The 15232-nt window shown below is 55.7% G+C and overlaps 1 protein-coding gene across 3 annotated transcripts in view; it reads right to left on the bottom strand.

The window, feature by feature from the left end:
• RAB40B (RAB40B, member RAS oncogene family) overlaps positions 1 to 15008 on the bottom strand; it is a 30613-nt gene extending 15605 nt beyond the window's left edge. For 2 of the 3 annotated variants that reach the window (XR_011383303.2, XM_051838791.3), the window contains exon 1: positions 14721 to 15006. Coding sequence is in view for 2 of the 3 variants with exons in the window: in XM_051838791.3 (XP_051694751.3) it covers positions 14721 to 14862 (142 nt within the window). In the remaining variant the exon portion in view is untranslated. Of the gene's footprint in view, positions 1 to 14720 lie in introns of all 3 variants that reach the window. The other variant, XM_051838792.3, reaches the window with a different exon arrangement.
• Between the last annotated feature and the right edge of the window lie 224 nt (positions 15009 to 15232).

Raw genomic sequence — 15232 nt, 5'->3', positions numbered from 1 at the left:
GTACAACAGATCAGAGGCAAAAACGTAAAGAGATGAATCCATCAATTAAAAAAATGCCAAATTCAGCAAGGCATACAGAGGAGAATACGCCATGACCACGTGGGTTTGTCCCAGGAATGCAAGGCTGGTTCAGCACTTGGAAGTCTATTACTGGAACTCACCGCACTGGCAAACTGAAAAAGAAAGCCTTGTGATATCCCCGTGGGCCCCAAACCCAACACCTGTGCTTGACAAACTCAGGGAACTCGGGACAGAAAGGAACTTAACCTAAGAAAAGGCATCTTTTTAAAGTCCCAAAGCTATGAAAAACAGAACACTTTCCCCATTAAAAAAGAACATGGCAAGGCCCCAGGCCACCACTCCTACTCGCATCATCCTGGAATCCAGGTGGCGATGAGACAGCGAAAGCAGTTGTCCCCACTCCCTCTGTAACTCTACCTCACAAATAAATAAATAAAAAACCTTAAAAAAAAAAAAGATGGCATTTTCCCCAAATCGATTTAGGGATTCAATCCCAATCACATATCCCATCAGGAGACACAGAGGTCTCCCACCCACTGGTTCACTCCCCAAACGGCTGCAACAGCCCAGGCTGGGCCAGGCTGAAGCCAGGAGCCAGGAGCTCCCACATGGGTGCAGGGGCCCGAACCCTCGGGTTACCACTGCCGCCTTCCAGGCTGCACATTAGCAGGGAGCCGGAAGTGGCAGGGGCCTGAACCCTCCAGTATGGGACCTGGGCAGCCCAGCAGTGGGTTAGCTGCTGCATCACTGCTCCCAGGGCAGCTGATTTTGGCAAAGGCAGAGAGGCAGTGCGGCAGAGAACACTTTTTCGACAGTGCCGCTGGAGCCAGCGTCCCCCTGCAGGAGCAGGACTCTCAGCCCGGGCCTTGCACGAGGGAAAAAGCGAACTGCACAGGGATTATAGTCTTAGAAACCCAGAACTGGCCGGCGCCGCGGCTCACTAGGCTAATCCTCCGCCTAGCGGCGCCGGCACACCGGGTTCTAGTCCCGGTCGGGGCGCCGGATTCTGTCCCGGTTGCCCCTCTTCCAGGCCAGCCCTCTGCTGTGGCCCGGGAGTGCAGTGGAGGATGGCCCAGGTGCTTGGGCCCTGCACCCCATGGGAGACCAGGAAAAGCACCTGGCTCCTGGCTCCTGCCATCGGATCAGCGCGGTGCGCCGGCCGCAGCGCGCCGGCCGCGGCAGCCATTGGAGGGTGAACCAACGGCAAAGGAAGACCTTTCTCTCTCTCTCTCTCTCTCACTGTCCACTCTGCCTGTCAAAAAAAAAAAAAAAAAAAAAAAAAAAAAAAAAAAAAAAAAGAAACCCAGAACTAAAGCTTCCTGAAGAAAGTCTCTATGACCTTGAGTTAGACAAGTGTGTCTTAGATATGACACAAAAAATGTCTACAAAGGAAAACACTGTTGATCAGACCTCTAGTTTTGGTGTTGTGGTGTAGCTAGTAAGGCTGCCAGCCTGTGATACCACCTTGCCGTGGGGGTGCCAGGTCCAGTCCCGTCTGCTCCACTTCTGGTCCAGCTCCATGCTAATGGCCTGGAAAAGCAGTGGAAGATGGCCCAAATGTTGGGGCCCACGTGGGAGACCTAGAGGAAGCTCCTGGCTCCTGGCTTCAGCCTGGCCTAGCCCTGGCTGTTGTGGCCATCTGGGGAGTGAACCAATAGATGGAAGATTTCTCTCTCTAACTCTGACTTTCAAATAAATAAATCTTTTTTTTTTTTTTTTTTTTGACAGGCAGAGTGGACAGTGAGAGAGAGAGAGAGACAGAGAGAAAGGTCTTCCTTTTGCCGTTGGTTCACCCTCCAATGGCTACCGCGGCTGGCGCACTGTGGCTGGCCGGCACATCGCGCTGATCTGAAGGCAGGAGCCAGGTGTTTTTCCTGGTCTCCCATGCAGGTGCAGGGCCCAAGCACTTGGGCTATCCTCTACTGTACTCCTGGGCTACAGCAGAGAGCTGGCCTGGAAGAGGGCAACCGGGACAGAATCCGGCACCCCGACTGGGACTAGAACCCGGTATGCCGGCGCCGCAAGGTGGAGGAGTAGCCTAGTGAGCCACGGTGCCAGCCCAAATAAATAAATCTTAAAAAAAGAAAAAAGGTAAAACTTCTGAGGGTGGGTGTTTGGCCCAGCATCCGAGGACTCAGGTTCAAGCTGCAGCTCCACTCTGGACGCCAGGTTCCTGCCAATGCATTTAGGTCCCTGCACTGAATTCTGTCTCTTGGCTTCAGCCTGGCCCAGCCCTGGCTGCTGCAAACATTTAGGGGGTGAACCAGTGGGTGGGAGCTCTCTGTCTCTCAAATAAATAAACAAATAACTTTGTAAAACATACTTACAATAGGAGGGAAATACAGACAGTCAAAAATTGAAATTTGAAAAATATATTTCTGACAAAGAGCTTGAATTCTGAACTCCTTAAGCATGCTCAAAAAAAAAAAAAACAAACAAACAACTCAAAAAACTGTTCATTGGCAAAATACTTGAAAAGTCGTCACCAAAGCGATGGCAGCTGGGCAACGAGAAGGATGCTTGACATCAGCGGCAGCTGGGAATGCAAACGAGACGGCAAGGACCCCCCCCCCCTCCAACAACGTTCCAGGGGAGGGAGGGGGCTGGCACTGTGGTGAGCAGGGAAAGCTGCCACCTGCAGTGCTGCCATCCCATGTGGGCACCGGTTTGGGTCCCAGCTGCTCCACTTCTGATCCAGCTCTCTGCTATGGTCTGGGAGGGCAGTAGAAGATGCCCAAGTCCTTGGGCCCCTGCACCCGCGTGGGAGACCTGGAGGAAGCTCCTGGCTCCTGGCTTTGGATCGGCGCAGCTCCGGCCGTTGCGGTCAATTGAGGAGTGAACCAACGGATGGAAGACCTCTCTCTCTTTGCCTCTCTTAATCTATGTAACTCTGACTTTCAAATAAATAAACAAATCTTAAAAAAAAATATTCCCAGGGAGCTGGCATTCCTGGGCTCAGGAGGATCCTGGGAATGTAACGTGTTCTGGTCGGTGTGCAACACAACCTGGCAGCTTCTGACAAAACTGAACATGCGCTTATCACTGGCCCCAGCAACCCCACCCCTTTATAGTCACCCGAGTGAGGCAAAAACAGGCACACATGGGTCACCAAAAACTGGAACAGCCCACACACCCCTCCGGGGTGAAGGGGTTGACAGGCTGCAGTCCATCTGTGCCTCCGGGCACTAAAAGGTTAGGCGCTCCCTTGGCACAGGCCTCCTGCTCAGGGGGCGGGCCACGCTCGAAAGCCTGCAGACTGGGGCCGAGGCTGTGGCGTAGTGGGTTAATGCCCTGGACTGAAGCGCCCGCATCCCATATGGGCGCCGGTTTGAGTCCCTGCAGCTCCTCTTCCAATCCAGCTCTCTGCTATGGCCTAGGAAAGCAGTGGAAGATGCCCAAGTCCTCGGGCCCCTGCACCCACATGGGAGACCTGGAAGAAGCTCCTGGCTCTTGGCTTTGGATCGGCGCAACTCCGGCCATTGTAGCCATCTGGGGAAGGGAACCAGTGGATGGAAGACCTCACTCTCTGTCTCTACCTCTCTCTGTAATTCTCTTTCAAATAAATAAAATAAATCTTAAAAAAAAAAAAAAAAAGAAAGAAAGAAAAAGAAAGCCTGCAGACCGCAGAAGCCACAGAGCAGCGAGCAGCAAAAACATGGGAGGCAGTGGGGGCCCGGGCTGCAGGGCGTGGCCTGCAAGGGGAGCCTAGCTGGGATGGGGACCGCTCCATATCTGGATCCAAGGAGCCTAGTGAGGACGGGGCAGGGCCGGGGGTGGGGATGGGAGCCAGGGGCAAGGGGAAGAAAGGTACTATGGAGAAAAAAACAGCAGGTGACTCTGACTGGCTATGCAAGCCCCACCCCACCCCCACTGGGATGGAGCCTTGGGCTCCACTGTGGGTACCGGCGACTGGCAGGGCACCACGACCCCGGCTCCCCAACACAACCCAGATAGGAACCTCTCAGGTGGGGGCCCCAGCCAACAGGAACCAATGGGGGCCACAAGAAGCAGGGCCCCACAAGGCCCTGGTCCCCAGTTCTTCCCTTCTGAAAGGAAGCCGTCCGCCTTGGGGTGTCACCATCTGTGCTGGGCTGAATCACATCTCCCAAAGTCCATGCCGCCTGGAGCCTCAGCAGGTCGCCTCACTTGGAAACAAGATGAGGTCATCCTGAATATGGTGGACTCCCAAGGACAGAGAGGCCTGGAGACAGACACGCAGGAAGGAGGTGGGTGACACAGAGCCAGGGCCGCTGTGACGCGGCCACGGCCAGCGGCATCCCAGACAGCCTGCTGCCTTCAGACCGAGTGTGGCGCTGACACCTCCGGCCTCTTGCTGTTTGTGGTCATTTGTTATGGCTGCCAGGGGAAGTAGATGTACCCTCTCCCACACCCACTCCCACCCCAGAAGGACACTCTCAGGCCCCAAGCCCACCCGGCTGGCTTTTGCGCGTCTTCCGCATCAACTCAGCCCAGCACCTGAAGCCACATCTGTGTGGGGAGGCCTCTCTAACAAAACGGGGACAGTGTTCTAGACTGGTTCTTATTAATCTAAGACAGGGTTCATGCTCTTCCTACTTAATTTCTTTTTATTTTAAAGATTTGTTTTATTTATTTTTTTTTTATTTTTTTTATTTTTTTTTATTTTTTATTTTTTTATTTTTTTTTTGACAGGCAGAGTGGACAGTGAGAGAGAGAGAGACAGAGAGAAAGGTCTTCCTTTTGCCGTTGGTTCACCCTCCAATGGCCACCGCGGCCAGCGCGCTGCGGCCGGCGCACCGCGCTGATCCGATGGCAGGAGCCAGGAGCCAGGTGCTTTTCCTGGTCTCCCATGGGGTGCAGGGCCCAAGCACCTGGGCCATCCTCCACTGCACTCCCTGGCCACAGCAGAGAGCTGGCCTGGAAGAGGGGCAACTGGGACAGAATCCAGCGCCCCGACCGGGACTAGAACCTGGTGTGCCGGCGCCGCTAGGCGGAGGATTAGCCTAGTGAGCCGCGGCGCCGGCCTGTTTTATTTATTGAGAGGCAGAGTTACAGAGAGAGGGGGAGAGGCAGAGAGGGAAAGAGACAGAGAGAGAGAGGGCTTCCATCCCACGGGTTCACTCCCCAGATGGTCACAACGGCCAAGGCTGGGCCAGATCGAAGCCAGGAGCCAGGAGCTTCTTCCGGGATGGCCCAAGTGCTGCTTCCCAGGCGCATCAGCAGGGAGCTGGATTGGAAGTGGAGCAGCTGGGACTCAAACCAGCACCCATATGGGATGCCAGCATTGCAGACACTGGCTTTACCTGCGAGGCGACAACACTGGTCCCTAATTTATTTTTCTCATTAAGATAATTCCGTATGTATTAACAATTAATAGCCTTAGGATAAGGGTCAATCAGAGGTTAATATGACTATTTATAATTCTATCTCTGTAAAACTTGTTTCTGCTTTTAGTCTTGTTGCAAGCCGCACCCTAAATGACACATCACTGATTAAAATTCATGAGCAAACACGTCAGAATCACACCTGGGACACAGCAATTAACTACTCGCCACACACACTAGACACAGCCCGAGCCTCGTTCTCGCTGGGGAACCCAGGATCTTCCATGCGGCCTCAGTCATTCCCAGCCACAGGTCTCTGAGACTCTCTCCGGCGCGTGGCCACAGGCACCGGCCCTCCCGCCTGGCTGCCCGTGCTCCGGCACCGAGCAGAGCTGAGCCACGCAGGCTTCTGCACTGTGTCTCTCACTGCAGTCACGGGCGGGGTGGTGGTCAAAGCTGAGCGTCCAGCAGAGCCCACCTGCTGGGTGCTAACCCATGTCATGTTAAACAGTTTTGGATCACGTAACACCAAATCCACTTAACAAAAAACATAAAGCTACATTCTCAGAAATGTAATAGATTCTGGCCTTGGAGTTTGTGAAAGAAAATGCATCACAGAACAAAAACAAAGCTGTTAAAAGCATTGCAAGATCCGCACAAGGGGCCGGCGCTGTGGTGTAGCGCGTGAGCCGGCCAGTGGGGCTGGGGTACGCGGGCCCCTTCAGACGTAGGCGGAATGTCCTTCGCAAGCAGGCTGCCGGCTGTGGCTGGAAAGTCCGTCTCCAGACCGACCGGCATCTCCCCCACTACAGCTTCTTGTGCTGCGTCTGTGACCCTGCAGCCTTTAACCACCCTCCAGGGTGGGTGCACTCTCTCACCCACGGCTGGCAGGGGAAGGGGCTGGGCCCCTGGGGAGAGTCAGACCGGCTCCAGGAGACCCTGCCATCTTGTGTGACCTTGCGGTTTTAAACCATGACTTCCAGTTAGTCGCAGTCTTCCACCCGAGCTAGCAGAGGAGGGGGCTGGGCCCCTGGGGAGAGTCTCCAGGAGACCCCGCTATCTCCTAGTCAACATACATACGTGAAAACCCTGCCCAGTGGGCACCCCCCCATAGGACAAGACAGTGAGCAGATAGTAACGCCTTCAAAACCTGGGACGCTTCCTCAAGCGAGTGTCCGCTCAGGCACCCCGCCTGGTCTCCTCTTGGACCAGACGCTTTCTCTGTCGCTTGACAATTGAATAAAGTTTCTGCCTCTGAAAATTGTTTCCCGGCTTTTTATTTCTATACTGAGCTGCGGAAAAGAACCCACGAGACTCGCTCCAGCAACCGCCCTCCCCTCCATGACTGGTAACAGCAGGTAAAACAGCGCCTGCAGTGCCAGCATCCCATGTGGGCGCCGGGTCGAGTCCCGGCTGCTCCACTTCCGATCCAGTTCTCTGCCATGGCCTGGGAAAGCAGTGGAAGATGGCCCAAGTCCTTGGGCCCCTGCACCCACGTGGGAGACCCGGAGAAAGCTCCTGGCTCTTGGCTCAGGATCGGCACATTTCCATCTGTTGCGGACACCTGGGGGGTGAACCAGAGGATGGAGGACCTCTGTCTCTCTCTTTCTCTCTCTCTCTCTCTGTCTCTCTCTCTCCCTCACCCTCTCTGTAATTCAGCCTTTCAAATAAATAAATAAATCTTCATAAAAAAAATCCACATGAGTGGCTATATGTTCAAGAGAAAGACCCGTGGGCAGGCACTGTGCCACAGGGGCTTAAGCCGCTGCGTGGGGTATCTGCATCCCACACGGGAGTGCCTGACTTGAGTCCAGCTGCTCCACCCCGATCCAGCTTCCTGCTCATCTGCCTGGCGAGGCAGTGCAGGAGGCTTCAGCGCTGGGGCCTGCACCCAGATGGAGGTTCCCGGCTCCTGGCCCGGGCTCGGCCCACCCTAGCAGTTGCAGTCCTCTGTGGAGCAAACCAGCGGGTGGAAGGTCTGTGTGTGTCTGTGTGTGTGCCTTAGGACAGAGGAAAGGACAGACCTTTGACACAAATGCAACTTGATTATTTTTAAACTGGGATGCATTTATGGGCAGGGCATTCAAAACCCAGTTCACTTAAAAACCTGTGTACCCACACACAGTGCTGCAAGTGGTCACGATCAGGAAAACGTCTCGTACCACCTGACATTCAGTTCAAACTGGAAAGTGAGGACTACAAAGTGTGTTTTAAATCTGAAGTGGTTTCCAGGGAAACTGGCAGAACAGCTGTGCAAATCAGCGCGCCCACCCCCATCTGCAGACGCAGAGCACGAGAGTGGGCAGAACCCCGGCAGAGCATTTGTCAGCGGAGGATGAAGGAGAGGACCCAACAATGGGTCACGCGTGGGGCAGGAAAGCGGCTCCCCAGAGCCCTCCCTGAGGGTCTGCCCCGGGAGCGGGGGAGCAGGGCCCACAGCCTCCCACCAGCACTCCGGCTCCTCCATCCACACCATGGATCCTGAGGAAGTGATGCATCCTCTCTGTCCCATGAAATGATACTTTTCTTTAAAGATTTATTTAGCTTATTTGAAAGACAGTGACAAAGAGGAGGAGAGACAGAGAGAGAAGAAGATCTTCCGTGTGCTGGTTTATTCCCTAGATGGCTGCACCAGCCAGGGCCCAGACTCCATCAGGGTCTCCCTGTGGTTCACAAGCAGAGCAGCCAGGACTCGAACTGCTGCTGGCACGGCAAGCAGTGGCTTAACCCCCTGCACTCCAACACAGGCCCCCCATGAAATGATTCTTCTGGGGCCGGCGCTGTGGCACAGTGGGCTAAGCCTCCACCTGCAGTGCTGGCATCCCTTACGGGCACCAGTTCGAGTCCTGACTGCGCCTCTTCCCATCCAGCTCTCTGCTATGGCCTGGGAAAGCAGTAGAAGATGGTCCAAGTCCTTGGGCCCCTACACCCACGTGGGAGACCCAGAAGAAGCTCCTGGCTCCTGACTGGCCTGGCCCAGCCCCAGTGGTTTCCACCATTTAGGGAGTGAAAGAGTGGATGGAAGACACCCCTCCCCCCACCCCGTAACTGCCTTTCAAATAAAAATTTTTTTGAAAATTACTCTTAGCAAAAACATAACAAAGGAACAAGGATTGTCCTGCTGGGAAAAGGAAGCTGGAAAAGCAGACGAAAGAAAGCAGTTGGAGAAAATGAGTCGGTTTTGCCAGAAAAAAAACTGGGAGGCAAGAGAGTGCAGAATTTGTCACAGGCCTGGTGCTGTGGTGCGGTAGGTTAATCCTCCGCCTGCAGTGCCAGCATCCCATATGGACGCCGGTTCGAGTCCCAGCTGCTCCTCTTCTGATCCCACTCTCTGCTATGGCCTGGGAAAGAGTAGAAGATGGCCCAAGTCCACACAGCAGACTCATGGAATAACAACCACTTTGGATACCACTCTGACCTCAGAATCAGCCCTTGGGGCGTTCTGGTCTGGCTGGAGAGACCATGAGACATTTCAGGCATGGAAGGCCAGGACACTATGACGAACCTGCAGGAAGGATCCTGTGGGAGAGACCCCAGTGGAAAGGGGTGGCCATCAGGCAGGGATGTGCTTTTCTCTGGGGGGAGGAGAGAACTTCCACTTTGCTTGTGGCCTTGTCTGGATGTTGACGGAGATTGTGGGTCTGGGGGGCTTCCATGGCCTTGGCAGCTCATGCCAGGGGCCTCAGGTGGTGGCTGACGTCATTCATGGGAGTGTCAGTCAAGCTGACAGCAGGAGCCATTGCACGTTTGCTTCCCGTGCAGGACTCTGTCCCCTGAGAGTTGTATTGTGGGAGCTGGCTGTGGGATTGTTCTCCGACAGTTTACGTTTAGGGAAGTCCCGCGAGAAGAGGCTGAACTAAAGACCTACGCATGGGACAGGCCTTGAGGTTGCAGGGTCACCAGGAGCCCAAGGAGAGGGGACCAGGGTGTATGAAGGGTCAGCCCAGGAATGGAGAGGCCTCCCCTGGGCAGGGTAGCCACAGCCCACCTCTCCCTCCTGCTCCCGACTGTGTGCTCAGGTTTCAGGACAGCTTCTGGAATCCCAGACCCCTGCCTCCAACCGTGGCTAAAGGAAAACAAAATGTCCAGGACACAGAATCAGTCCTCACTGTGAGGGCGGAGAGCATCCAGGAGGAGCTGTGTGAGCACCAGCAGGACGCAGCCTCACAGCTGCGCCGACAGCCCGGGGAAGCCGGCCCCACGAGGGACTCGCTCTGGAGAGAGCCAGACCCAGGCAGCGCAGCCCCCGCAGTACAATGAGGGAGGGCAGAAGCCTCTAGAACTAGAGAAGGATGCACCGTGACCCCGCCCTCTTGCCTCTTTGCAGCGGGAAGACAGCACCAGTGCCAAGGCTGCTGGAGCACACCTGGCCATCGTGGAGCAGGAGGACAGGGTCTGTCCGTCAAGACCCCGGGTCCTGACCACCAGGCAGGGATAATTCAGGGCTTCTGCTTATCCAAACAAGAGTTAAAAGATGACACAGATAAACACAGATCTCCACAGCTTGCATCTGACAAAGGACTCACAGCCAAAATGTATTTTTTAGACACTGGTGCCATTCACTAAAACAACTCAGTCTGGGACGGCCGTTGGGTGCAGCAGGTAAGGCGTGGCTTGGGATGCCCACGCCCCACAGTGGGGAGTCTGGGTGGAGTCTCAGCTCCACTCCCAATTACAGCTTCCTGCTAGAGTTGACCTGGGGAGGCAGCAGTGATGGCTAAAGGACCTGGGTGCTTGGTTTGTGTTCCTGGTTCTTGGCTTTGGCATGGGGCAGCCCTGGCTGTTACAGTCATTTGGGAAGTGAACCCATGGATGGGAGATCTCTCTGTCTCTGTCTCTGTCTCTGTGGCTTTCAGTAAAATAAATAAATAATGTTTAAAAAGAATGCAGAGGCCGGCGCTGTAGCATAGTGGGTAAAGCCTCCACCTGCAGCACTGGCATTCCATATGGGCACCGGGTTCTAGTCCCAGCTGCTCCACTTCTAATCCAGCTCCCCGCTATGGCCTGGGAAAGCAGTGGAAGATGGCCCAAGTGCTTGGGCCCCTGCACCCATGTGGGAGATTGGGAAGAAGCTCCAGGTCCTGGCTTCAGATTGGTGCAGCTCCAGCTGTTGTGGCCATTTGATGAGTGAACCAGTGGACAGAAGACCTTTCTCTCTGTCTCTCCCTCTCACTGTCTGTAACTTTACCTCTCAAATAAAAAATAAAGTCTTTAAAAAAAATTTAAAAATGCAACTTAAATGACAAAATGGACAAGTGACTTGGGTATTTACAAAAGAGGAAATCCAAATAAACATATGAAAAGATGCCCAACCTCCTAAGTCATCACAGAGATGCAGATTTAAACTGCACACTCCAGACCGCTGGCCAAAACGCCAGCAAGAGGAAGAGTGCATCGTGCATTGGCTGGGGTGTGTGTGTGTGTAAACCGGAACACGCCGCTCTGCTGATTCTAGGGCCGGCCAGCAAGCATCTGGGAATATCCCCTAAAGCCAGCTCTATGCAGGCTAAGCAACTGCACGCTGAGGGCCACTCCAACAGAGACACAGAAGGGGCGTACTGCAAATGTTCAAGGCAGAACAAACCCTAACAGTCAGAAACTGGAAACCACCCACATGTGCATCACCAGCAGGATGGAAAAATAAGTCACGCTACATACCACAGAGCACGAGAACAAACCACACGCCAGTGCACCCAGCAGCAGGGAGACCCTCAGACACCGCTGGGCACCAGGGAAGCAGCGCCACAGAGCACACCCTGTTCTTTTCCACAGGATAAATGCGGGCAGCGGGTGCATCCTGTCAGGGGTCAGGATGCTGCTCACCCCAGGGGGTGGTGACTGGAGGACGAGATGGGTGCAGGGGCGTCAGGGCCAGGAGTGTGTGATTCTCAGAGTGCTGGAATCACCGGTGTGTGAGGCTCACAGAAACCATGAAGCTGTGCAGCTACAATGTGCACTCTTCTATATGTACACCATACACCAACAAAAAGCCTAAAAAGGGAAAAGAGAGGAGGAGCCCTACCTAAAAGAAGACATGTCCCAAGCAACAGAAGAAAGGCTGTCCTATTACTTCATACAGCAGAACAAATCAACAAGGACATTAGGTTGTAAAATTGAGGTTCAAAGAAAAAACTGGGACTTATTTATTTATTTGAAAGGCAGAGCAACAGAGAGAGGGAGAGGGAGAGAGAGATAGAGAGAGAGCGCATCTCTCTATATGCTGGTTCACTCTGCAAATGCCCACAGAAGGCAAGGCTGGGCCAGGTCAAAGCCGGGAGCCAGGAAGTCCATCTGGGTCTCCCACGTGGGTGGTAGGGAACCAAGTGCTGGAGCCGCCGTCTGCTGCCTCCAATTGCGTTAGCAGGAAGCTGGGTTGGTAGCAGAGTAGCCAGAACTTGCATCAGGCTCTCTGGTAAGGGATGGTGGCATCCTAAGTGATGGCTTAACCTGCTGTGCCAGAAAACTTATTTCCAAAAGAAGAAAAAAATTTAATGAAACAAATTTTTAAACAGTTTTTAATCAAAAAAAGGGAAAGTTTCAAAAATAAGAAAAAAAAAAGTGACCAAAGCCATTTCATCGCAGAACGCACAAATCAGAAATACCTAGAAAGAACTCACTGGAAAAAAAAAAAGGCAGAAATTCTGCAGAGAAAGACATAAAGTCTGAGGCAACTGGAGAGAGCGAATGGGCTAGGGACAGATGAAGATGGTCCAACCTGCGCGGCATGGGGTGGGAGGCAGAACAATGGATCCTTGGAAGATGCCCGTGACCAGCCGGAGCTCGTGAAGATGTTGGGCCACACAGCAAGGAGGAGCAAAGGCTGCAAATGGAATTATATTTGCTAATCAGCTGGCCTTAGGCACAGATAATCCTGCGCTGTCTTGGTCCTTACACATGAGGGGAGGGAGGCAGCAGAGTCAGGTCAGACCTGACTGGCCACTGCTGGCTGTGAAGACGCAGGAAGAGACCGCGAGCACGCCGGTGGATTCTGGATCTGGGGAGGCAGGCAGACAAGCCAGGCCAGAGCCCCCAGGAAGGGAGGCAGCCCTGCAGCGCTGGGTAGCCCAGCAAGACTGCTGGGAGACTGAGGCCTCAGAACGAGATATTAAACACAAACACGTGTGATTTTAAGCCACTGAATACATGGTAATTAGTTACAGAAGCAAGAAGAAACACAATTGTTCTCCCTAAAGCAGGGACAGCAGGGGATGCAACAGGAGATACTTTAAGGACATAATGTAAATTCTCATACTGAAAAGAAAAATCTATTTGAAAGTTCCAGAGGACACAGTATACCAGAAGTTCAGCACAAGACATTCAGCTCTGAGACGGGGTCTGGTTGCGCTCACAGACCACGAGGGGACAGCTACTGCTTCAATGCTGGAGCCAGGATCAGCGTCCTGCTGCTCTGCCTCCAATCCAGTTTCCTGCAAATGAGCCTGGGAAGGCAGTGGAAGCTGGACCAGCAACTGGACCCCTGCCACCCACGGGGGAGACCTGGCCCAGCCCTGGCTGTTGTGGTCATTTGGAGAGCCAATCAGCAGATGGAAGTGTGTGTGTGTGTGTGTGTGTGTGTGTGTCTACCTTCTGCATAAATTAAAACAAATGCATCAGTGAAAAACAGTTTAAAGAAAGAAAGGCTTCTTTGGAAATTAATGAAGAGAAGGCAAATCACCCACCCGGGGGAATCGACCTCCGCCTTCACCCCAGCCACCTCCAAGGCCAGGCAGCACCCAGTGCTGAGGGTAGGAGGATGCTACAGCCAGCCAGGATGTCATCGTTTTCAGACGCGGCGACACTCAAGAGACACTCACACATCCTTGCTGCGAGCGTGGCTGGTATAGAAATCTAGCTAGCAAGCTCTGGACAGTAAACTAAGGAACTCAGAGCCTGCAGCTGGTTCCAGGTAGACACAGACTAACAGCAGGCAGGTGCGCCACAGCACAGACCTGAGTGCCAGAGCACGATGCCGTTCCACAGCGAGACAACAGCCCCAGCCTCTGTTTCCCATAAACTCTCATTATTTAAATGATTATCTTATAATAAGGCCGTGTGTGTGTGTGTGTGTGTGTGGGAGAGAGAGAGAGAGAGAGAGAGAGAGAGAGAGAGAAATGCTCCCATGATCTGATTCACTCCTCAAATGCACTCAACAGCCAGGCTGGGCCAGGCTACGTTTGTGAGCTGGGAACTCCATCCACGTCTCCCAGCAGGTGGCAGGGGCCCAGGCACTGGGGGTGCCCCCAGGATGCATCGCAGGGAGCTGAGACTGGAACCCAGGCCCTCTGGCATGGGATGCTGGTGCCTGAGAGGTATCGTGACCACTGTGCCAGACACCTGCCCCATAAACCCTTTCCTACACACCAGAAGACACATTTGGTGACTGCCGTCTCCCAAGGGCCACATCTACATCAGTGCTTTTGTTGTCAAGTTTATTTATTTGAAGGGCAGAGCGACAGAGAGATCCTGCATCCGCTGCTTCAGTCCCCAGACGACCACGACGCCTCATCCTGAGCTGACGCCCCTCACTCACTCCTCCCATGTGATGGGCAGAGTCAGACCCCAGACCGGGCCTAAAGCGGCCAGCAGCCAGGGCAGAGCATCCTCCAAGCCAGCCCTGGGCCATGGCCCCAAGCCGGCCTCGGCCTTTGCCCCTCAGGTGGGCTGTGCTTGTCCGGGCCCTTCCTTCCCGGCCAGGGCAGGAATGCACTGGGCTGGACTATGAGCCTGGAGGGCAGGGGCCCGACCCCGTACCCGGGACCCAGCCTGGTCCACTTGGCTTCCTCCCGGCATCATCTGAGGGCAGCAGCTGGGCCTCCCCTGGGTTCTCAGCTCCGACCTCGCCCCCTGCCCTGGTTCCCCCGACCCTCTGACCCCTGGAGCCGGCTCTCCAACCTGCAGCTAGGGCCACCCTGCACCCCTTCCCCCGCCCCGGCCAGTCCATAAGGGTCCCCCACCCCACCCCGACTCGGGTTAGCTCCTTTGGCGCCGACTCCTTCCCAGCGCGCCCCCGCGCCGCCTCGGCTCCACAGCCACCCGGGGCCGGAGTCCCCAGCCCCTGCCTGGCCACTGCCCTCCGCAAGCCACGGGAGAAGCAAGGGGGTCGTTTCGCCGGCTTCCCAGTGAAAGACCGAGGGGAGCCAGGGACCCACGGACTGTGGGCCAGACTCAGGCGGACAGAAGCCGGCCCTGCGCCCCGGCCCCTGGTGACCCCGAGCTGAATCCGCGACCTCCGCCACACCCTGCAGAGCCCTCCCGGTGCCCCGCACCCCCGGACCACCCCAGCTCCCACCCACGTCCCGGGATCCTCCCAGACCCCTCCCCACCCCCACCCCGCGCCCGCGCCCCAGGCCCGCCCCGACGCCTCCCCTGGCCTCGGGCCCCGCGCCCAGCGCTCACCGGCCGGGTGGCCGTACGGGGACTCGGCCGCGCCGTCCTGCAGGCTGGCCAGGATCTCGCCCTTGCCCACGTCGCTGTCGCCCACCAGCAGGAACTTGAGCAGGAAGTCATAGGCCCGGACTGGGCTCCCCAGGGTGCTCATCGTGCCGGCCTGGCGCCCCCGCCCATGCCCGGCTCGCGGGCTGCGCGCAGCGGCGGCGGCCGGGCCCAGAGGCGCCGCCGAGCCCCGTCCGCGATCGCCTCCCGCCTGCCGCCGGGCGCCTGACAGCGCGCGGCCGTCCCGCCCCACCGCGCCCCGCCCCGCCACGCCATTGGCGGGCCGCAGTTGCTAGGGCGACTGCGCGCATTCACCGGCTGCGCCGCTGGTCTGTCTCGCTCGGTCACCGCCTCCGGGAGTGACGCGCACCCTCCTCTCCTGGGCGGGCCCCGCCGCCGCAACCAATGGAGGCTCGGAGCCAGGCTGGGGCGGAGCCGGAGGGCGTAGGGGGCGGGGACTCGGATCCCGCAGCCAA

Source organism: Oryctolagus cuniculus, chromosome 17 (genome assembly GCF_051225735.1).
Source record: "Oryctolagus cuniculus isolate XC-2025 breed Fujian yellow rabbit chromosome 17, ASM5122573v1, whole genome shotgun sequence".
Classification (NCBI taxonomy): domain Eukaryota; kingdom Metazoa; phylum Chordata; class Mammalia; order Lagomorpha; family Leporidae; genus Oryctolagus; species Oryctolagus cuniculus.
This window is presented reverse-complemented; position numbering and strand designations above follow the sequence as displayed.